This window comes from Peromyscus californicus, unplaced genomic scaffold (genome assembly GCF_007827085.1).
Source record: "Peromyscus californicus insignis strain IS unplaced genomic scaffold, ASM782708v3 Scaffold_4__1_contigs__length_199733344, whole genome shotgun sequence".
Classification (NCBI taxonomy): Eukaryota; Metazoa; Chordata; class Mammalia; order Rodentia; family Cricetidae; genus Peromyscus; species Peromyscus californicus.
Genome location: NW_026294562.1, coordinates 169481818 through 169505346, shown reverse-complemented (window position 1 = coordinate 169505346; position 23529 = coordinate 169481818). Strand labels below are relative to the sequence as shown.

Genomic DNA, 23529 nt, shown 5'->3' with positions numbered 1-23529 from the left:
TTAAAGGCGTGCGCCACCACCGCCCAGCTCAAGTCCATTTTTCACAGACATTAGAGCCTACTTCTTTGGGATTCTTGTGTATACTGAAGACCAGCCGAGACATTCAGCGTTGTGGACTGAGCAACTGGATGTTTAGAGTTTCTGCTCATAGCCAGTCATTGTTGGATTAGCTGGACCACAGCCTGTAAGTCAGTCTAATAAATCCCCTTTCTATACATGTAAAGATTCATTCTCTAAGTTCTGTTACTCCAGAGAACCCTAATACACAGCACATTTGACTCCCTCTTCTGGCTTCCAAGGGCATTTACATACAAGCATACCCATACAATCTTTCTTTTTTTTTTTTTTTGGTTTTTCGAGATGGGATTTCTCTGTGTAGCAACCCTGGCTGTCCTGGAACTCACTCTGTAGACCAGGCTGGCTGCAAACCCACAGAGATCCACCTGCCTCTGCCTCCAGAGTGCTGGGATTAAAGGTGTGTGCCCGGCTAATGAATCTTTTTTAAAAGACTTTTAATTTATGTGTTTCATGTGTATGGGTGTTTTCTCCGCATGTATGCACACCAGCAGACGGCACTGGGTCCCATGAGGCCACAGTTACAGACTCCTATTGTGAGCCGCCATGTGGGTGCGGGAAAGTAAGGTCAGGACCTCTGGAAGAGCAGCCAGTGTTTTAGCCGCTTAGCCACCTCTCCAGCCCTAAGATAAATAAATCTTTAAAAGTAACAAGAACAACAACAAAAACGTGCCCGGAATGCTGTGTGTTTCTCCGCTTGCGCTTCCAGCCACCGCACCCCTAGGCCCCGCCCCAGATCGTGCCACCATACAGGCCCCGCCCACAAACAGCACCAATCCCACTAGGCCACGCCCACAAGCACAAGACCACGCCCAGTTCCCCGCAGATCCCGCCCTCGCGACTGCGGAAGTGCCTTCTGTGCAGTACCGCCTCTCTCCTTCGCTCAACCTGACTTCCGCTTCCGGTGCGGGTCGTGAGCGCGCGAGCGCAGCAGTGGGAGGCGGCGACCAGCCGGTGAGTGCAGGCGTCCGACCCCGACCTCCCGGCTTCCGAACGGTGGCAGTCGGGCTTCATCTTTGCCCGAGGCGTTCCCGGGATTGCCGTGGGTGTCCGCAGGGCCCCGAGGGCGGCCCCACCTGCTTCCGTCCTGACAGGCCTCTGGCTGCGCCCCTCGCCCCTCCTCGGGCCGAGTCCGCGCTGTGGGGCTCGGCCGAGACCCCTATTCGCAAACGGAGCTCCGCCCATGCCTCACGCCCATCGCGCCCCCCCGGGCCCGCGCTCTTCTCTGTTTGCCTGCATGCCTGGCCAGCTTCACATCCCTTCTTTAGACCTCAGCCGCCTGACCATCTCCATCCCATGTCCACGCCCTTCACCTGGCCTCACCCCCGTGCCGGGCTTCGGAGACGCTTGCCCTCCCTCCCCACCAGCTTTCATCTTACTAACTCTGCTGCAGCCCTTCCCCCCATGCATGGCTCCTGCAGAGGATCTTTGGGGGTTCTTCCTGTGAGCACAGCCCTGGCAGCTCATGATCGGCTTCAGACACTCCTTTCATTCCCCCCAAAAATTACATTTACAGACAGGGCCTTGGCTAGTCTGGAACTCCCCACATAGACCAGGCTGGCCCTAGACTCAAACGTCTGCCTGCCTCTGCCTTCCCAGTGCTGAGATTAAAAGCATGCACCACCAATACTGGCCAATTTCTCTCTCTTTCTCTCTCTCTCTGTCTTTATTTTTAATTAAAGCAAGACCACACACACACACCCATGTATTGTATTGTCCTCTGGACTGGTACAGTATAGCCCAGGCTGGCCTTAAACTCAAGGCATCAACCTTCCAGGGGTTATCTATTCCATAATCTTTCATCTGGACTTTAGCATGTTATCTAGGATAATTCCTTCCCCAGGAGAGGGCCTCACCTGGGTCACCCGAGTCACTCAGGCACTTTCTCATAGTGCCTGAGCTACTACGGGCAAGACTGTGTGCAGATCCCTTGTGTACTCAGCCTCCAGCTCTGCACCATAGCGTCTCTCCTCTGGAGCCATCAGGGTCGATAGAGGACTTGATAGAGGACTGTGACTGTGCCCGTGTGGTTTTTACAGTCCGTCTGACGTGGTGTGTGGTGCCCTCATCCCTCAGGTACGGGCCTCACCACAATGTGGCACGAGGCTCGCAAGCATGAGCGGAAACTTCGAGGCATGATGGTGGACTACAAGAAGAGGGCGGAGAGACGTCGGGAGTACTATGAGAAGATTGTGAGTGCCCAGACTTGAGCATAGGGTGGGAGGGCTCCAGAGGGAAGGGCCCTGGGCTTGGGAGTATGTCAAGGCGAGAGCCCTGTTTTCTCAGCGGCCTTCTCTTTTTCTCAACACTGACCCGCTTTCTGGGGGCGTTGGAGGTAGAACTCTGGGCTTTGCGCACGCTAGAGAAGCTCTCTACCATCCTAGCTTCACCCTACCCCCTCTCTTTTTGAGACACTTGTTATGTAACTCAGGCTGGCTCAGACTCAGTCTTCCTGCCCCTGCCTCGTGGTTTACAGGTGTGTGTTGCCACGCTCAGCGACCGGTCATTTCTTCTTAGTTGTTGGGGAGAACTGTTTGTGTCAGCCTGTTGTGTCTGGTGCAGCGCCTATGCAAAACTGATGTTAAAGATGGAGGACTCATGTAGCTCCAGACTTAAGACCTTGCCTCTGGAACAAAACAAAACAAAACGAAACACCCCAACAAACTCCATGCCTTGGCTGAAAAGGCCCTTGTGGCCTCTGCTGCCCTCAGTGGTGTTCTTGAATGCCTTTGCCAGCCTTTTCCATATCTGCCACCATAGATGGGCACTGGGTTATGATGCCTTACTTTGCCTAACTCTTGCTTCCTTTGGGGACCCCCAGTTTTGAAATGACACTTGTTTACTTGGCTCAGTTCTTTTAGACTACATTTCCGTAGATGTTGTATTAACTACAGTGTCGCTGTCCAGTCTGTCCATTCCCTTTGCCTTCGGTCTTGTCCCTTACAACCCGTACAGCAGACTAGAGAGGCCTTTCTGAAGTGCAAAACTGGCCTTGTTCCTCCCTTGCTCAGAATTCTATGACTCCTGAGTGTCTTTGGGAGAAGGCCAGGCTCTTGACCACAGCTTTCAATGCGTTACATAGTTTGGTTTTGTTTTGTTTTCCCCTAGAAGCCTAGGAGGTGTTGAGAACGGAAGCCAGGGCAGGGCTTATGCCAAACAGATGCCCTGACTATGAGCCACACCCCCAACCCCTCATTGGGGGATTCTAGGCAAGGGCTCTACCACTGAGCCACACTCCCAGCCCCTCACTGGGGGATTCTAGGCAGGGCCTCTACCACTGAGCCACACCCCAGCCCCTCACTGGGGGATTCTAGGCAGGGGCTCTACCACTGAGCCACACCCCCGGCCCCTCACTGGGGGATTCTAGACAGAGGCTCTACCACTGAGCCATACCCCAGCCCTTCACTGGGGGATTCTAGGCAGGGGCTCTACCACTGAGCCACTTGGCCCTTAGTTTGATTTTTACCTCTCCTCCAGATTCTCGTCATTTCGTGGTCTGCCTGGATCTCTTGTTCAAGTTATCCTGGCCTCCTGGCTATCCCTCTGTTGCTTAATGTTTCCTTCTTGCAAATTGGCGCGCTGTGTGGACGTAGTTTGGCTTTAGCAGAGGAATGAAATGAAGGAGTGGCTTTAACAGGACAGAGGCTCGTCTCTCATCTCTGCAAGGTTTTGTCTTGAGGTCTGAGAGCTGTGGAGGCTCCAGCCCTTGTGTGTCCATTCCACCTAGCAGGAGGAGGTGAGAGAAGGGGGCAGAGGCTCTCTCTCGTGTGTCCATTCCACCTAGCAGGAGGAGGTGAGAGAAGGGGGCAGAGGCTCTCGTGTGTCCATTCCACCTAGCAGGAGGAGGTGAGAGAAGGGGGCAGAGGCTCTCGTGTGTCCATTCCACCTAGCAGGAGGAGGTGAGAGAAGGGGGCAGAGGCTCTCGTGCCTGCTGTTGAGAGAGTTTCTGGGTGTTTTCCTGTGACCCTTGGCTCCTGTCCTGTTGACCTGAGAGTCCCACAGCCCCATTCATCCTCAAGGAAGCAGACATGTTTTGTGGATTCCATGCTGGGTGGGCTTGGCCAGGTGTGTGAAGTGACCACTGAAGCCGGGGAGCAGGTGGGCGGCCTGTCGGTGGGAACAACCGGTTGGAGCGCCCTCGCAGGCTGACGGGAGGGTTGGATGTGTGGACCAGTGTGCCTTGCCTGCTGGGTGTTTTGTGCGATTTCCTGGGGCAACACGAACAGACAGCTCCTCACAGTTGGTGGGGCACGACAACATACCAAAGAGAATCTCTTGGAAGTCCAGCCTGGTGACCCTTTGAGTATATTTGGAGTCATGTACAGATCATGGAGGACTCAGGCATCTACCTCAGCAGAAGGCCCACCCAGCATGGGTGACAACTCATAAAAGCCACTTCCCTGGAGCTCCGCGCCATGGCTACAGGTGGCTCTCTCTACCAGCGTTCCCTGTCTTTGGCCTTAGTCAGCACTGGTGCCGCTGTGGCAGCAGCTTTGAGAATCTTGTAAATTAGCAGTCAGAGTCAGAGTCAGAGCCTTCGAAGTGGCCTTAGCTTCCTGAGCCAGGAAGGAATGTCATTGTCATTGCGGTGTGTTGTGGTCTGTGTAACTGTTGCTCAGGAAGGGTTAACTTGCAGGGCTGGGATGTGGCTCAGTGGTGAGTGCTTACCTAGTTAGCACCACCCCCATATACACAAGGAAAAGGGAAAATAACACACTAACCACCGTTATTACTGGGTACGGTGGAATTTGGATTCAGACCAATGGATGGATGCCATAGACGGAGCCTGGAGAGGGATGTCCAGGCTCCACTCCGGGTTGGCGGCGAGCCTCCTGACAGTGACTAGGAACAACCCCTCACTGGGTGACAGGAAGAGCTTGACAGCAAGTGTCTGTAGGGCTCTTTGTGGTGTGGATCACACAAGCAGCCAGTGTCCTGGACAGGAATGTGATCTGCATTCAGATGTGTGGAGCCTAGCTTTGAGAGATGGCCAGGCTATCTGGGGCAGAGTGAGGGAAGCGGGGTGGGGGGGTGTGGGGGTGTGGGGTTGGTGAGGAAACCAGGGTAGGCTGTGGCTGCTTGAGTGAGTTTGTCTGTGAGCAGCTGGTTTTGCATCCCCAATCGCTGATCATTCTTGGTGACTGCTTTTTTTTCAAGTTTTATGGCTTTTCTGTCATTATTCTTATTCTTGGAACTTTCTTCTTCTTTTTTCCCTTTTTTTTTTTGAGATTGGATCTTGCTAAATTGCACAGGCTGGCCTAGAATTCACTGTGTAGCCCAGGCTAACCCTCCAACTCACATTCCTCCTGCCTCAGCCTTCTATCCAGTTATTTGGATAAAGAAATGCAGTCTATAGGGCATGGTGGTACACACTTTTAATCCTTGCATTTGGGAAACAGAGGCAGACGAATCTCTGTGAGTTTGAGGCCAGCCTGATCTTTATAGCAAGTTTCAGGCCAGCCAGGGCTACATAATAAGACTGTCTCAAAGGAAAAAAGAAAAAGAGATAGAGTTCCCTGTTAACACACAGGTGAGATGTAAACAAGTCTCCCTGTGGAAGGCCCAGACGGCCCCCTGTTGGGCCTGGCATCCCCTGACTCTTCATGTTAGCATGCCCTGTATATAAGGTAGTCGCTGTTGAAGGCAGGGGTGCCCCCTACACTGAACTGTGAGCCTTAGAGAGTGGAGTTTGAGCTGTTGGCCCCAGGCATCCACTGGGATGTGCTGAAGGGTTCAAGGAGGCAATGAATGACAGAGCACGCCCACATGGACTCCTGACCCCTCTCAGCTCAGAGGCCGTACAGCCTGGTTGGTAAGGCTGGATTCCGTTGGTTTACCTCTGGTGCCAGGGATGGAGCCTAGAGATCATTTGTGCTAGGTATACATGCTAGGTCCGTGCTCTACCCTCGGCCTGGATTTGCAGCTTAGGAAGATACTTAAACAACCTAACTCTTTGCAGACTAGCTCACAAAGCCGAGAGTTAGAAGAACCTCACTGTCTATGGATGAGTGAATAAAGAAATGGTGGGCTGGGCGATGTCTCGGTGGTTAAAACACTTGCTATGCAAGCATGAGGAGCAGAGTTCGGATCCCCAGAATCCATGAAATGCCGGGTTGTCGTGGTGGCCTCCTTGTAGTTCAGCCTCAGGAAGGCAGAGGCCGGATCGCAGAGAAGCTGGCTAGCCAGACCAGTCCTGTCAGCCAGCCTTGTGTTTAACTGAGAGGCCTTGCCTTAGGGAACAAGGTGGAAGAGTGGTGGAGGGTGATTCCTGACATGAGCCTGAGGTCTCCACACGTGTGTGTACCCACCCATGTGCACACACACTCGTGCAAACATGCACACACATGAAAATGGGAAAAGGGAAAAAAACTGTCACTGTGCATACACTGAAGGCTATTTATCCTCACACCCAACGTAAAACATGAAGCCAGGGACAAGGAAACAGCACCACATTCTGGGGACAGAGGCAGGTGGATTTCTGTGAGTTCCCGGTCACTCTACATTCCATGATGAGACCCTGTCTCCAACCAAACACGAAAACAAGAAAGACCGTATCGTATGATGCAGCTTGATCCTGCATGCTGGGTGATGTAGTCGAATACTGAGATAGAATGGCGGTTGTTAGGGGAGAGTGACATTGTTTAGTGGGTAGAGTTTGCACCCAGCAAGATGAGGCCACGGTCGAGGTGGGCAGTAGCGTCGTTCACACATGTTGGTTGATGCTGCCCCCGGTGCACTTAGCACAGTTAGGGCTGGGGTGTTGGTCAGTGGGAGAACCCTTGTCTAGTGTGGGCGGCACCCTGAGTTTAATCTTCAGCACAGCAAAAAAGTTAAAATGAAATGGTTGAGCATAGGTTTTTTTGTTAGGTACTTTTTACCACAATAGCAGTTACCCTAAAATTGGGGAAAATAGACAGGTTAGAAAGGAGTTAGGCCATCTAGGGTTGGCCTGGTTCTGCTTGATGCTGGTGTGATCTCAAGTGTGGCTTTGCCTCAGTCTCCTCATGTGGGGGAAGTGGGTGTCTCTGGGATTGCAGAGACGGAGTGGGGGGTGTTCTCACCAACAGTGGTTAGCTCAGAGCCTGGCTGCTAGGACGGCTCACTGGCTTTTCCATAGTGTCACCACCCCAGGCATGCCCTGGCCTGGGGCTGCTTACTTGGACCCTGTGCCTGTCCTTTCTGGGATGGGGATCCCTCCAGGGGCCCTCACATGCTTGCCAGACTTCATGCTGCACCTGGTGTCCCTAGAGTCTTGGCCTCAGGCTTGCTGGAGTCTGTGTGGCCTGAGGAATTAAAGGAGGCAGGCAGGGGCAGAGCAGCCAGAGGACTTGATCCCACAGGCACCCAGCTGCAACTCTATCAGCTTCACTGAACTGAGGGTCTTGACAGCCCAGTGCGGGGCAGAGTCAGATGAGCAGGGTGCCAGGTGTGGCTACTCTGGGCCCCTGCACTGGCCTGCATCCACTCCCTGCTGGGGTGATGGGGGACAGGCAGTGACATGGAGCTGGGATGGTGAGCATCCACTCCCTGCTGGGGTGATGGGGACAGGCAGTGACATGGAGCTGGGGTGGCGAACATCTACTCCCTGCTGGGGTGATGGGGGACAAGCAGTGACATGGAGCTGGGATGGCGAACATCTACTCCCTGCTGGGGTGATGGGGACAGGCAGTGACATGGAGCTGGGGTGGCGAGCATCCACTCCCTGCTGGGATGGTGAGCCTGTGTGGCTGAACTTCTGTAGGGAGGATTCTCTTCTTCTCTTGCCTGATTTACTGACCCTGAGAGCCTGTGTGGAGATCAGGCCCTGGGGACAGATCCAGCAGTGAGCACAACAGATCTCTGCCCCCTGGGAGGCACATTCTGCTTCATGTTCTTGTGGGAGGCTGGTGGCGATGGAGCTAGCTGGGCTACAATAGCAGGTGCTCGTAGGCTCCCTGAAGAAAACAAGTGGGCCCAAGTAGGGCATGTATGTGGAGCTGACTGGGGAAGCTCTAGAAGGAGATGGGAAGTAAGCCAAGAGGGAACAACAGCACAGAGCCTGGGACTTTCTGGGAGTAGTAGCAGAGAGGCCCACAGCCTGGACCAGGCCAGCAGAGGAAAGTCGGGAAGACACCCAGGGCACGCAGAGGCTTGGCCGAGGAGAGTCATGGCTTGGAGGGACAAGGAAAGCATTGCAGAGAGCAGAGTGACCACACACCCCAGGGAAGAGGTGACCCGTGAACAGCAAGGTCCAGCCAGGGCATGTGCTGAGACTATGGAGGAACTGTGGGAGCCAGCTCAGGATTTATGGAGCAGCATTGAGCCCCCCCCCCCCCCCCCCCCCCCCCCCGTGGCTCTCCCTGGTTGGTGTGATGTGACCCCAGGAACTTTCAGGCCAGGACTCTGCCCTCCCTGCCACCAGGTTTTTGCTTTCCATGGTGCTTTTGTGATGATGGGGATTTGTAAGCCCTCCCCCCAGTACCAGGACTCAGGCTTGAGGGTGATGGACTGGGGAGTCTCCCAGTTAGGTGTCATTTTGGGGGGCTGGCTTTGTTTTATTGGTTGTTGGTTGGTTGATTGATGGATTGATTTTTGGGACAGAGTTTCTTCGTGCAGTCCTGGCTGTCCTAGAACCAGCTCTGTAGACCAGGCTGGCCTCAAACTCATGGGTCCACCTGCCTCTCCCTCTGGACTGCTGGGATTAAAAGCCTGTGCCATCATGCCTAGCTCTTTGCCGAACTTTTTATCCACTGTAGTTTCCTTTCAGTGCTGAGGGTAGAGCTAGGGCCTCCTGCATGTCAGGCGGCCCTGTCCCACAGTCACAGCCTGAGCCCAGGTTAACTGTGAGGCACTGAGTGTCTTGGTGCCTTGCCTGCGGCAGTTGGAGTGGGACTTGCCCTGGTGTCCCCGGGAGCCTGCAGATGTCCCACTGCTCTGCTTGTGTGATCCTGCTGTCCTAGAGGCTGCTGCGGGCCCAGCGCTCACACCGTGCTCCAAATGGATGGCCTGGACTAGGCCCAGAGAGTTAGGGCTCATACTTTAGACGGTATGTCTGTAGCCCAGGTAGGCTTCTAATTTGTAATTCTCCTGCCTCGGTTTCCCAAATAGCTAGGAGAGATAGGCTGGCAGGCAGGATGTCTCAGCTAGAGCAGAGTTCAGCACTGCTGGCCACACCTGGGAGGGTGGTTAAGCTGCTGGTGCTGTCCATGTTGGCTCACCTGGGAGGCGTGGCCCAGGGACTTCACCCAGAGGCCGGTTGACCACTAGACCTACTTGTGGGGGTGTGGTGGGCCTTGGCTCCTCGGTGACCTCTGACCTGTCCCTCCCTGCAGAAGAAAGACCCCGCCCAGTTTCTGCAGGTGCATGGCCGAGCCTGCAAGGTTCACCTGGATTCTGCCGTTGCCCTGGCTGCTGAGAGCCCTGTGAACATGTAAGACTTTGGGGGTGGCGTAGTGTCAGAAGGGACTTTGGGGTGCTCTAGAGTAGTAGTAGCCTGCAGTAGAGGCTTGGGTAAGGACTGATTTTTTTGTGTAATTAGGCCAGGAAGACCGTGTATATGAAATTGACTGTCCAAGAGGTTCTGTAGACAGTCACAGTGGGGGAGGACGTCGGCTGACTGAGGCTCTCAGGTGGTGACAGTGGGTCTGTGACAGTAGGCCTCCTCAACCTGGCTTAAGTTCCTCGCTGTTGCCCGGCCCTGAGAGGTGGGTCCTAGTTTGTGGGCTGGCAGATGGATGGCTTGTTGTGGGGACGCAGACCTCAGGTGCAGATTAGGGGTGCAGCATAGAGACCCGAGAGCTGAGGGTGAGAATGATTGACAGTGGGTGTCAGAGGGGCGTGAGGTGGAGGGGACTGGATTCCCTGAGTCCCGCCTCTCTGCCTCAACCCTCCCCCTCAGGATGCCCTGGCAGGGGGACACCAACAACATGATTGACCGCTTCGACGTTCGCGCACACCTAGACCACATCCCCGACTACACCCCCCCCACTGCTCACCACCATGTAAGTCCTCCAGGCTGGGCTGCCAGGGCCCGGAGCACTTGTGCCCCCGTGTGCCCGTCCGGCGCCTTTCCTGGGAGCCTTGCCCATTCTCTCCCTAGCCAGAAGCCTCCCCACTTCTCCTGGTGGCGGTGGCTTTGGTTTACCTTCCCTTTACACCCCCTCCCCAAAGCTCCCCGGAGCAGGAGTCGGACGAGCGGAAGTGTAACTACGAGCGCTACCGAGGCCTGGTGCAGAACGACTTCGCCGGCAGTGAGTGGCGGGGCGGGGGGGGCGGGGCCGAGGCTGGACGGCCTAGACAAGGCTCACCCAGGTACTTGCTGCTGGTCACCCTTGGTTCCGTCCCAGTCTGTGTACCCTCTCCCCCTTCTGGGCCTTTGTCCATGAAACTGGCACAGGGTGGTTTCTGCCTAGACCACCTCCCAGCCCTTCACTCTGATTCTGTGTGGAGTCCTTTTTCTAAAGAAGGGGGAAGGGCGCATGGGTGAGGGTCGCAGGAAGAAACTTCTTTGTTGTGAGTGGAGCCTCTTGACAGTTTTGACCCAGTGTTGAGCTCCTTGGACATGCCAAGTCTGGCCTTCACTGGGGCTCCAGAAGGCCAGGACTTTCCCCCTGGGCTTCCCTGGGAGGGCAGATCCTCACGGGCGGCTTTTCGTTAGGTCATCTGGGTACACCTGCATGTGCCTGGGGATGTGGCGTGTGTAAGGCTCTGGGTGCCAGCCAAGGGCCTGGCCTAGCAGTTAGGAACACCTCCCATGAAAGGCAGACAACTTGATTTGATCAGGAGACCCACTCCTGGGTTGTCCCTGACCTCCACGGGCAAGCCTTGTCACATGCGTGGGCACGCATATGCTGCTGCCCAGTCTGAGACTCGGGGTCTGTCCCTGGCAGTGTAAGCACGAGCAGCCAGCCTGAGCCTGCACAGCTTCTAGCAGGGCCGAGGGCTCCTCGGTGTCCCCTTCAGTGCTTTGTGCTGGGGACCATCCGGGGCCATGCACACGCGCTAGGGACGTGCTCGCCCGTCTAGCTGCACCGTTAGCCCTCAGGTGATGTTTCTTACTGTTTTCCTGTGTGAGACAGTCTTACTCTATAGCCCAAGCCGGCCTGAAACCCGTCATGCCCCTGCCCCACTCCCCCAGTGCTGTGACTATAGGCAAGGATCGCCGTGTCCAGCCTGACGCCCCATTTTACAGACGGCACTCGGGTGTCTGTGGAAATGAGGTCTTTCCTGTGGGCACCATTGACCAGGGTCACCCACACCCCTTTCCTGGCAGGTCTCCTTTTCCTCTGGGTGAACTGTTGGGTGGCTACTCCAGGGGTCAGCTTGCGAGTTCGGGGATTACGTATGCAAGCCTTGCTCCGAGCTGAAACAGGCGGCCCGGATTTCCACGTTCTGAGACATTCTAGCAGCCTGTAGGGTCAGGAAGTTTGTGGTTTGTCACCTTGGGGCTGTCGTTTTCGATGTCAGTCCAGGCCGTGGTTCCCTGGAGCGAGTCCTTCATTCATTCCTACAAGCAGTGTGTCCTGTGCTGTGTGGGGCCAGGGGCCCAGCGGTGGACACTGCATAGGCACACGAACAGTTGAAGAACAAGCCTAGGTAGTGTAAGGGACGGCTTGCTAAGCGTTCCTGAAGGGAGGTAAGGCGGAGCTGGGTACATCCATGCTTTCTGCTGAGCCAGGGGAGGTGTGCATTCCAGTGCCTGGGATAGAGTTCACAGCCAACGAGGGGCCATGCTGTGTTACCTGCTCCAGACACCAGGTGTCACAGATAGAAAAGCTGAAGTACCCAGGCTTACGGTGGCAGAGCACCAGAGCTACTCCAGAGGCTGAGGCAGGGGGATCTCAAAATTCAAGGCTTGCCTGGGCCAGCCTGAATGACTTCATGAGACCCTGTCTCAAAAAGACGGTTGGGGGTGTGGTTCCATGATAGAGCACTTGCTTGTCTTGCACAGTCTTAATTTTAATCTTCAGTATCCTCCCACCTCCCCCCTAAAAGGGAAGGAAAACTAAGCTGAAGCCTGCAGAGGGAGGGGTAAGGGACCTGCCTGAGCCCCAAAGCAAGTCAGAAGTAGCTGAAGGGAGGCCTGGGCTGCCTTAATACCCTGGGAAGCTCCTGAAGTGGATGCTGGGGTGTAGAAGAGATGATCATCAGGCACCCCATCATACAAACCAAGCCACTAAGCCACAGGACCACATGGCATGGTGGCCAGTGGGGTCCAGATGATATCCAACCCTTACGGGCACGCATATGTTCTGGAGGCCAGAGAGGCCCCAAGACAGCAGTAGGGCCCTGAGTCCCAGGTACTCACTCTGCCGGGCATCCCATCTTATGAGAAAGGAGCTGAGGCACAAGGAGTCCAGGGTTACCATCACTTGAGCAAGATCACAGGGCAAGTGGATCATCTAGCTGGTGTTGTATACTGTGGTCTCCTGGGTTCTTGACAGAAGAGTGATTGGAAATAGGTGACCCTGTCCTGGCTGCCTCCCCCATCTTTGTGCCCTACCCTACCCACATGCGCCTGGCCGTGCTGACCTATGGCCTCTCCTTGTCAGTCTCGGAGGAACAGTGCTTGTATCAGATCTACATCGATGAACTGTACGGAGGCCTGCAGAGACCCAGCGAGGACGAGAAGAAGAAGTGAGTCAAGGGCCCTCCCACCCCCTCACCTCTGTCTCCCAGAGCAGGACCGTAGTTAGCCCTCAGTTTGGTACGCTCTTCTATATGTGGAGAGGAAGAGGCAGCCCCAGAGGACAGGCTCTGCCGGGCTTGTTGGCCCCACCGTGCAGAGTGGGAGACAGGAGCCCTGTGGGGAAGCTGCCGAGAGTGAGTCCTGTGGAGGGCCCAGGGAAGGCAGCCCCTTGGAGTCGGCCCCAAGTCAGGAGCTGTGAGGTACATGGGTGACGGGGGTGTCCTATGCTTGTCCCAGCACCTGCATACAGTGAGCTTGCAGCCCAGAGACGCTGCAGGGGGTTGGGGGCCTTAGCCCGGGGTTGCCAGCCGTCTCAGAAGCCAGGCTGCCTAGGCTCTCTCATTGGAGCCCTGGTCAGATCTGGGACCACCCACTATAGGTTTGCTTCCTGACACACTTGGGCAATTCCCAGACACTCAAACCGTGCCTTTGGGATAAGGGTGCTGGGATGCGGCGGGGCATCAACAGCAGAAGTGCGCAGTGGCCTCTCCGTGTGGCCCCCGAAAACAGACTGGGGCACACTTTGCACAAGATGGCTCTGGGCTCTGGGCTCTGCACTCAGTGGGGCAGGAGTAAGCCAGCATGGGCAAGGCTGGGCAGCCCAGGACAGTGCCTGAGCCAGGCAGGAGAGGTGGACAAGAGTGACTCCCTGGGCCAGGACAGGAATGGGAAGGACCACGCCATAGGCGTGTGGGCTGGCGCGGAACAGCTTAGGCAGTCACGTGTTGCCAAGGACTCGGGATCCATCGTGGGGTTTGCCTGTACCTCTTTTCCCAGGCTGGCAGAGAAGAAGGCTTCCATCGGCTACACCTATGAAGACAGTACTGTGGCTGAGGTAGAAAAGGTGGCCGAGAAACCAGAGGAGGAGGAGTCACCAGCTGAGGAGGAGAGCAATTCGGATGAAGATGAGGTCATCCCCGACATCGGTGGGGTCCCCTCTCTGCCCTCCCCACCTGCAGCCCCTGGGCATCGGTTTTGTGTCGCGTCCCTCACCCTCTGTGGGGCACCCGTGCTTACAAGCCCTTCCCCTGCCCCAGCTCCAGGGCCTCAGCCTCCCCCTACTTCCCTGTCCCCCTCCCAGCCCTCTTGTCCCTGTCCCCTCTCCCACCAAGATTTCCCCACCTAGGAGCTGGCTCTTCCTCTTGTACCGGGCCGGCCTTGCTTTGCTCTGGGGAATGAATCCCCCTTTCCCGAGCCGCCCCTCGTCCTCCAGCGCCTGTCACTCATCCCCTGTACACAGCCTCCCTCCCATGGAAGTCCCCAGTGAGAAGACCGCGCTGCCCCTTTCCATCCTGCTCTTCCTGGTGGACTGCGGGCTTAGCCTCAGGCAGAGCTGATGTTCATGTCTGTCTCCTGTCCTCCCTCCATGCGCCGACCTGACGCCCACCCACCTCTGTCCTTTCCCACCTCCCACCCTCTCTTTCTCTCTTGTCCTCCCTCCCTGTCCCTGCTGTGCGCCGGCCGGCTGGGCCTCCGCCAAGCTAGCACAGCTCCGTCCTCCCTGAGGCGCTCCAGCTGGCAGACCTCTCCCCACTGGGGCACTGGCACCCCTTCTGCCTTCGGGGGCTTGGGTTCCTGACAGCCTTTCTCTTGGTGCAGACGTGGAGGTAGACGTGGACGAACTAAACCAGGAGCAGGTGGCTGATCTCAATAAGCAGGCCACGACCTACGGCATGGCTGACGGAGACTTTGTCAGGTGAGCCCGCTGACTGACATGCCGGACTCTGTCCCTGCCCTGGCCGCTGAGGCACCCCTCTGGTACCACAGCTATCCTTCTCAGCCTGTGAACTCTGAGCTTGTGGAACTTTGTGTGGAAACGGAGCCTAGGTTCCTTGGGGACAGCGCCCTCTAGTGGTGCAGCGTTATGCATTAGTTCTGGATGCGGCAAGAGCCTCTGCCTGTGCCGGGTCCTGCCGTACCAAGTGCTTTCTCTACGTCAGTGGCACCAACAGACCAGAAACTCTTTTAGTCTGGAACCTAGGGATCAGTCCCAGGTTCCTGCCCAAGTCTGAACCCAGAACTCTCTAGCGCAGTGATTTTTAATACAGTTCCTCATGTTATGGTGACTCCCAGCCATAAAATCGATTTCATTGCAACTTTATAACTGTAATTTTGCCACTGTTAATGAATCATAGTGTGAATTTTTTTTTTTTGTTTTTTTGGCAGTAGAGGTCTGTCAAAGGGGTTGCGGCCCACAGGTTGAAAACCCATGCTTGTAGCATTTTCACCCCTCTCAGGAGTAAACAGCACCCTAACCACAGCCTTAGTCCTACCTGCCTGGTTCCCGCTCCCTTTCCTGACCTCGGGCCCCCACATGGTCCTTACTGAAGGCCTGGTCTGTCGTCTTCGAAGCCCTGTTACCGTTCACTCTGCCTCACCCCTGGGCACCGTGCTCCCTGGTCTCTCAGGCTTTCTGTGAGGCTCTTATCTCTGCTGAGGTTTCTTGTCCAGTTGACTCTATCTGAAGGACCCTGTACTCAGTCTCCTCACTCTCTTTTTTTTTTTTTTTGGACAGGGTTTCTCTGTGTAGTTTTGGTACCTGTCCTGGAACTCTCTCTGTAGACCAGGCTGGCCTCGAACTCACAGAGATCCGCCTGGCTCTGCCTCCTGAGTGCTGGGATTAAAGGTGTGCACCACCACCGCCTGGCCTGGAGATAGGATTTTATAACTCAGGACCTCAAACTTGCTATATAGCCAAAGATGGCCTTAAACTTCTGATCTTCCTGCCTCCACATCCCCAGTGCTGGGGTTTGATGCTGAATTAGTCTTCAAAAATTTTTTTTATTTTATTTTACCTATTTTTGTTTTTTGAGAAAGGGTTTTTCTGTGTAGACTTGGCTGTCCTGGATCTCACTCTGTAGACCAGGCTGGCCTCGAACTCGCAGAGATCCGCCTGCCTCTGCCTCCCAAGTGCTGGGATCAAAAGCGTGCGCCATCACTGCCTGGTGGGTTCTAGTTTTTTTATTTGTTTTGAATTTATGTGTATGAGTGTTTTGCCTGCGTGTAAGTTAGTTCTGTGCATCATGTGCAGGCCTGGTATTTGCAGAGGCCAGAAAAAGGCATTAGGTCCCTGGAGCTGGAGTTGCAGGCACTTCTGAGCTATCAGATGTGGGTGCTGGGAACTGAACTCAGGCCCTCTGGAAGAGCAGTGGATGTTCTTGACCTCTGAGCCCCCTCTCCAGCCCCGAACCCCGAACTCTTCACTCTTCACTAAACTAGCACCTGTCTTTCAGAAGGTCCTCAAGGAGAATGCTTGTGGTTGTGCTGTGGTTGGGCTCCCAGCACCCATATGGTACCTCACAACGAGTTCCTCCAGGGGAACCAGGCACACATGTGATACACAGACACACTGCAGGCAAAATACCAGTCTTCCTTTTAAGTGCTCAATAAAATCTATTAAAATATCAAAGAAATTTGGTGTGGTGGCACACACCTGTGATCCTGCAGTCTAGAGCCTGAGGCAAGAAAGTCAAAGCCAGCCTAGGTAGTAAGTTCTAGGCCAGCCTGGGCTACAGAATAAGATCCTATCAAAGGGAAGGGCAGGAAAGGAAAGGGCATGGGGATGCATGACTGCATGTCACTTAGCTAAGAGGATTATTTAGTAAGTTCAAGACCAGCCTAGCCTATAACAGCAATGCCCGTCCTCCGGGAGAAAGAAAGGAGGAATTGTATCCAAGAGTCACAGAATAACATTAGATCCCTCCTGTCTTCCGCCTTCACCAGGGCTCAGCTCACCCTGTGGCCTGTGCTCTTCATGCTGCTTCTCACTCCCTCTGCAGGATGCTACGGAAAGACAAGGAAGAGGCAGAGGCCATCAAACATGCCAAGGCCCTGGAGGAGGAGAAAGCCATGTACTCGGTGAGGTTTGGGTAGGGTGAAGGGGGCAAAGGCATGTCTTCAGTGCGGGCACACCCCTCACCATCCTGGTACTCCCTATCCAGGGCCGTCGTTCTCGACGGCAGCGAAGAGAGTTCCGGGAGAAGCGGCTGAGGGGCCGTAAGATCAGCCCTCCCAGGTAGGACTTCTCCCCTGGGCAACTCCACTCCCCAGCCTGGGCTTCAGGAAGGGGCAGCACCTGGAGTGAGAGTTCTAGTGAGGAGGAGGGGGAGGAGGAGGAGGAGAGGGAGGAGGAGGAGGAGCGCTGGAGGCCTGCCGGTGCTCTCCTCTGCCACCTGCCGCACTAACCTGCTGGACTGGGGACTTGGGGTGGACAGGAAGCTACCGGGGATGGCTAGAGGAACTGTGGCCAGAACTCAGAGCCCCAGTCACAGTCCACTGTGCTGCTCAGTGTCGCCACTGAGGTCTAGATAATGACTCCTTCTAGCTACAGTTTCTTCCTTTGGAAAGTGGGGAACCTTAGCTCCAAGGAGAGGGGCCTGGGCCACTTCCCACCTGACGTCTTGAGACAGACGGGGTAGGGTGAGCAGCTGCATCTGAGGAGAGTCCTGGCCTGGTGGCCCTAGGTGCACCTCTGATAAGGGGAGGCTGGAAGTGGCTCTATGGATTGGACTGCTCAGGGCTCAGCAGCCCTGATTCTCACACTCACTTCTGGTTCGGTGGCCCTGTCCGTGAACAGACCCAAAATGCTCGCTGCAGGCCACAGGCCCGAGCTGGGGTCTTGGCCCCTTCACTCATGAACAGTGTGACCCCAGGCAGGTCACCTGCCCTCCCTGGGCCTGGCCCTCCCCTGTGAAGAGTAATCAGAATTCGTGAAAAGAGGCAGCCATCAGGGACGGGTTGTCATGAGAAGTTTGTTCCGGTGTGGCTGGTGCTGGGCAGGGTGCATAGTCCGCAGCACGGGGGTTCCGGGTGGTCAAGGCCAAGGTCACGCCGGTCAGTCTCAGCTCTCCATTGTCCTTCCCGTTGTCTCCATAGTTACGCCCGCCGAGACAGCCCCACCTATGACCCCTATAAACGGTAAGTGTCGGTGCCCAGGAAGAAGCCAGCGTTGTGGCCGACCTCTTGGGTCACCCCTGTCACAGATGGCATCCTGTGGCCTGTGGGTGGAGGTTGGATCTACATCGGTTTTGCTTTCCCAGTTTTTTTCTTTTAATTCAGAATCTCCTTTTTTTCTTCTAATGTTAACAGAACAGGCTTGTGATACAATCAAATATGGCATAAAGGACTGTGGAGATGGGGTGTCTTTAACACAGACTCCCAGAAATAGTGAAAAGTGCCAGGCGCTGACAGGGCCCCAGCAAGCACGGTGCGGATCCCAGGGTGTTGGGTGATAGAGGGCAGTCCAATGGAACTTCCTCCTGCAGCTCTCTGAAGGCCAAGGGTGGGGCCTGGCGGGGCCAGCCGGCTTTTGTGTGACTGCTTTGCTGGAAAGGGTGTTCCACTAGGCCCCAGTATCTTAGGATGAAATTAAACCACATGCAATAGCTGAAAACTTAAACTCTCTGGTTAAACAGGAAGACTGCAATATTTTCATTGAGTTTGTTGCTATTCTAGGGCTGAAACCCAGGGCCTCTTGCATAGGCAAAGCCTTCTGTGAGCTACACCCAGCCCTTCAGTTTTACTGACTACATAAAGCCAGGCATTTTCTTTTTTATTTATATTTATTTATTTATTGAGACAGGGTTTCTCTGTGTAGCCCTGGCTGTCCTGTAACTCTCTATGTAGACAAGGCTAGCCTAGAACTCACATAGTCCATTAGGGCCCTGGAGCAGCTGGGGCTCTGAGAACTGCTGGCCTCAGCCTTCCCAGTGCTAGAATTAAAGGCATGTACACACACCCCCAGGCCTATTTTCTGTTGAAAAATTACATTTGTGTGGGTGAGTGTAGTGCGCATGCTGCAGGACTGGAGGTCCAGTGGCAGCTTAACGGAGTGAGTTCTCATTCTGTTACTGTGTGGGTTCTGGGATTGACCTGAGGTGGTCAGGCTTGGGAGCAGGGGCCTTTACCTGCTGACCTCACCAGCTGCAGACTGACTTATTTATTTGTGGTTTCTCTGTGTAACAGTCCTGGCTCTCCTGGAACTCTCTGTAGACCAGGCTGGCCTCTTAACTCAGAGATCCACCTGCCTCTGCCTCCCAAGTGCTGGGATCAAAGGCGTGCGCCATGGCCAATTAATTAATTATTTTTGAGCCGTGGATCGAACCCAGGGCCTTGTGCTTGCTAGGCAAGCGCTCTACCACTGAGCTAAATCTCCAATCCTTAATTTATTTTTGAGACAAGGTCTCTTTATGTCCTTCTGACTAGCCTCGACCTCCCTGTGGATGTATACCAGGCTGGCCTCGAACTCACAGAGCTCATTAGGGCCCTGCAGCAGCTGGGGCGCTGAGTGCTGCCTCTCTTTTGCCCGCCCTCGGCTGCAGGTCACCTTCGGAATCCAGTTCTGAGTCCCGCTCCCGCTCTCGCTCCCCGAGCCCAGGCCGCGAGGAAAAGATCACTTTCATCACCAGTTTTGGGGGCAGCGACGAGGAGGCAGCTGCCGCCGCCGCCGCGGCTGCTGCATCCGGGGCCGCCCCAGGGAAGCCCCCTGCGCCCTCGCAGCCCGGCGGCCCCGCTCCAGGCCGCAATGCCAGCACCCGGTCGGTAACGCGTGGGCGCCCGAGCTGGCTGCCGAGTGGAGGGCCGGGCCCCCCTCTAGGGCCGCGGTGCTGACGGTCCTGTGCTCCCGCCCGCAGCCGCCGCTCCTCCTCGTCCTCCGCCTCCAGGACTTCCAGCTCCCGCTCCAGTTCGCGCTCCAGCTCGCGCTCCCGCCGTGGCTACTACCGCTCCGTCCGCCATGCGCGCTCCCGCTCGCGCTCCTGGTCCCGCTCCCGCTCCCGCTCCCGGCGCTACTCGCGCTCCCGCAGCCGCGGACGGCGGCATTCCGAAGGCGGTTCCCGCGACGGACACCGCTACTCGCGCTCGCCAGCCCGGCGTGGCGGGTACGCGCCCCGCCGCAGAAGCAGGTCGGTGCTCGAGCGAGCCAGCGAGCGAGCCAGCCCGCGAGGCCCTTGCGTTTGGGCGGGTGCAGGCACTGGGGAGGCAGGCTGGGGACAGACGGCTCTTTTTCTTTCGGCAAGCGCCTGGTTGGAAGCAGGACGGGGTAGGTGCCCAAAATACGAGGCGGGGCCCTGTCATCCTTCCGGGACTCTGGGCGTGGAGGTATCTCCTTGGCTTCTGCCTGGACTGCCCAGTCTGCAGGACCTGGGAATCTGGTGGGCGGGACAGCAGCGTTTGTGGAGGAGGCGGCTTTCCAGGGGACAGTGGGGAGTTTGGGGGAGAAGGGGACTGAACATACTCAGCCCTGCAGGAGGGAGGCCTGTGGACTCGGAGCTTGGGATGACTTCCTGCAGGTCCCTGGAGCCTCACGGCCCTCCCCCTCTGCTACCCCTAGGAGCCGCTCCCGGTCAGGTGACCGCTATAAGCGGGGTGCCCGGGGCCCCAGGCACCACAGTAGCAGTCGCAGCCGCAGCAGCTGGTCCCTCAGCCCTTCCCGAAGCCGTAGTCTGACCCGGAGTGGAAGCCGTAGCCAGAGCCGGAGTAGAAGCCGCAGCCGCAGCCAGAGCCAGAGTGACTCGCCATCGCCCCCACGGGAGAAGCTGACCAGGCCAGCAGCGTCCCCTGCTGTGGGCGAGAAGCTGAAAAAGTGAGTCGAGGCCCGGCTGGAGCCCAGGGAGGCCCGCTGGGTCCGTTTAGGAGGGAGGTGTGTGGACTCTGGTGCAGTGCCGTCATGGCCTCGGCTTAGCAGGTTGTCAGAGGGATGTGGTGCTGCCTGGGTTCTGAGGGTCAGGAACACATCCTGAGGGGTCTGAGTCCATGGCTGATGGCAGTCCTGAGGCCCATTTCCTCCCACCCAGGACCGAACCTGCCGCTGGTAAAGAGACAGGAGCTGCCAAAGTCAGTAAGAATTTGGAACTCGCCCGTCTAATTCCCGTCAGCAGCAGTGTCCAGAGCTGGGCCCGGTGGGCCTGCAGGGGGCCCGGGGGGAGGGGAGAGCCAGCCCAGGGACTGGGGAGGGGCTACCCAGGCAAGCTAAGTCCCACCCCTGCCTCCCACGGGGCTCCAGCTGGCCCCCAAGTCCCAGGCTCTTGGCTGAGGTGGGCTGGGCGAGCTCTGGGCACCCACGCCTATCCCGCCCCTTCTCCCGCAGCCCAAGCTGACCCCACAGGAGAGGCTGAAGCTGCGGATGCAGAAGGCTCTGAACCGCCAGTGTAAGTCTCCCCCCCCACCCCCCCACCCCAGTCCAGCCAGAGCTGTGGGGAAACAGGTCGCGGTGTGGGGACTAAGGACAGCCCTCAGCCTCCCATCCCTCTCCACAGTCAAGGCGGATAAGAAGGCAGCTCAGGAGAAGATGATACAGCAGGAGCATGAGCGCCAGGTCAGGCTGGGCGGAGGGGCGGGGCGCTGGGTGCAGTGGGGGCGGGGCCGCTCCTCACAGCTGTTTGTGTTGCAGGAGCGGGAGGATGAATTGCGAGCCATGGCCCGGAAGATCCGAATGAAGTAAGGCCCCGACCTGTGGTAGACCCAGCCTTCTGCTGCAGGAGCACCCCCCCCCCCATTGGTTCCCCAGCCCATTGCCATTGCTGCCCTCTTCCCCAGATGCGCTAGGCACCTCACCTTCTGACTCATGTCTGAACAGTATCCCCATGCCTGGCAACTGTGTCCTTGGTATTTGGTGCTTAGTAAGTGGTGGAGTAAAGCCCACCCCATGGTGGGTCTCTTAGGCTGGGGCGGCTTTTCCTTTCTCCTTCCTTTTCCTGCATTATATGTTGGGCTGTCAGAGTCCTGGGCCTAGATCATAGGCGTGGGGTTTAGTTCCTGCTGTCTCAAGTCTCTCTGATCAGGTGGGATCCTCTTGGAGCCTGAAGTGGGTCAGCCCCTCAGTGCCCACCACACTAGGCAGCTAGGATTAGTACCCGGAGTCCTCAGTCTGTCTAGAGCCTTCAGGGAAAGCCTGGGCTGTTGTACTGTGTAACGGCAGGAGGGGGCCAGGCAGGCGGGGATGGTGGCCTGCACCTGTCACTTCTTTCTGATGTGTGCTGTGAGTGGGAGCTAACATTTTGCTCTCTCTGAGCTGGGTTGCCTTCCTTTCTCTGTGGGGCCTGGTGGGAATGGCTCCTGTCTCTGTGGACCACCTGGGCTGCAGGAGGGCTGCTGCTGCTGCTGCTCCTGCTTTATTAGTTCTTAAAAACATGTATTATGCCGGGCAGTGGTGGCACACGCCTTTAATCCCAGCACTCGGGAGGCAGAGCCAGGTGGATCTCTGTGCGTTCGAGGCCAGCCTGGGCTACAGAGTGTGATCCAGGACAGCCAAGGCTACATAGGGTTTAACACCATAGCTCTCGGTGGCCTGGAACTCACCATGTAGCCCAAGTTACCTTTGAATTCATGGCAATCCTCCTGCTTCATCTTCCCAAGTGCTGGGATTACAGGCATGAAACACCATGCCTGGCTTGCTGTGAGAGGGAGAGGGAAGGAGGGCGGAGGGGGAGAGCCACCCAGGGCACGTGCTTAGATATCAGAGGACAACTTCAGACGTCAGGGTTCTCCTTCCAGCTTCAGAGGCTGCTGGCGGGCAGCGGGGGGTGGGGGGGGGGGTGGGGGGGGGGTGACCTGAGCTACAGACAAACCCCAGGAGTCTGGGACTGGGCACGTTGGCTTCTGGTGCTGTCTCTGCCCCTTCGCCTCACTGTCTGCGCCTCAGTTTGCACTGCTGGTCACTGGGTGGGCAGCACACAGCCCCGCAGGTGCTCACCCCTCCCTGTTGGTTGCCTCCCCTCTCCCCCTGCAGGGAGCGAGAGCGACGGGAGAAGGAGAGAGAAGAGTGGGAACGCCAGTACAGCCGCCAGAGCCGCTCACCCTCCCCACGTTACAGTGAGTGCTTCCGCTGTCCCTACAGTCCACAGTGCCGCTCAGGGCCATAGGAAAAGCTGGGCACTCCAGGGGTAGAGGGCGGGGGCCAGGGCTACCTGGAGAAATCCTGCTTTAAATAAAAAAGGAAGCAAACAGTTGGGACCTGGCAGTCAGGAGAGTCACTGACAAATTCAGACTCAGCCTGGGCTACAAATCAAGAGACACACACACACCACCACCACCACCACCACCAAAAACAAAACAAGACAGCACTGTGGAGTCTCAGGCAGGAGGATCACTTGTTTTGGTGTTTGGGAGCTGCCTAGATTACACAGGGGCCTCCATCTTATTATCTAAAAAAGTACTAGACAGATGTCAAAACCAGCCAGTTGGTGGGGTATGCCCTGGGGAAGACAGGAGGATCTGAGTTTGAGGCTGGTCTGGTGTCCATAGCCAGTTTCAGGCTAGCCAAGGCCTACTGAGACCCAGACATGGCTTGAGACACACACAGTGCAGTGGTCCCTTCAGTGCTGAGAATGTGGGGAGGGGTTAATCCTGGCAGAGGAGGCCTGCCAGGGTGAGGCACAGGCCCCAAGGTGGCCCAGCGAGGCCAGCTGGCATCACCTCCTTTTCTTTTCAGGTCGAGAGTACAGTTCTTCTCGGAGGTGAGGCTGCTGGCCCTGCTGCCAGGGGTGACCCTCCAAGTCTCCTGGCAGTCCCCCCGTCCCTCCTCCCCGGCACCCCTTCATTTGGTGGGGCTGGACTTGTTCCCTAGGGAAGACACTCCTCTCTCAGCAGCCCATTCTGCAGGCATGTTGGTGCTTGTGTGCATGGGAGGGAGGCTCCCAGCACCCCACCTCACAGCTGTCTCCCTTCTCTGCAGGCGCTCGAGGTCTAGGTCCCGGAGCCCCCATTACAGGCATTAGGCGGAGGACTGAGTGGGCGCTGTGATGCTCCTGGTTTCTGTAGTGAAATAAAAGCTAACATTATTTAATGCC

The 23529-nt window shown here is 56.5% G+C and overlaps 1 protein-coding gene across 1 annotated transcript; it reads left to right on the top strand.

The window, feature by feature from the left end:
• Positions 1–920: 920 nt before the first annotated feature.
• Clasrp (CLK4 associating serine/arginine rich protein) lies at positions 921–23529 on the top strand. The gene is given in 22 exon segments (XM_052714103.1): positions 921–1029; positions 2152–2267; positions 9387–9484; positions 9953–10034; positions 10036–10055; positions 10225–10304; positions 12606–12690; positions 13520–13668; positions 14342–14438; positions 16522–16600; positions 16684–16757; positions 17618–17659; positions 19063–19278; positions 19375–19644; positions 20073–20324; positions 20536–20575; positions 20829–20889; positions 20998–21056; positions 21132–21178; positions 22470–22552; positions 23172–23196; positions 23415–23529. Coding segments are annotated over 21 exon segments (2001 nt in total). The 5' UTR covers positions 921–1029; positions 2152–2168; the 3' UTR covers positions 23458–23529.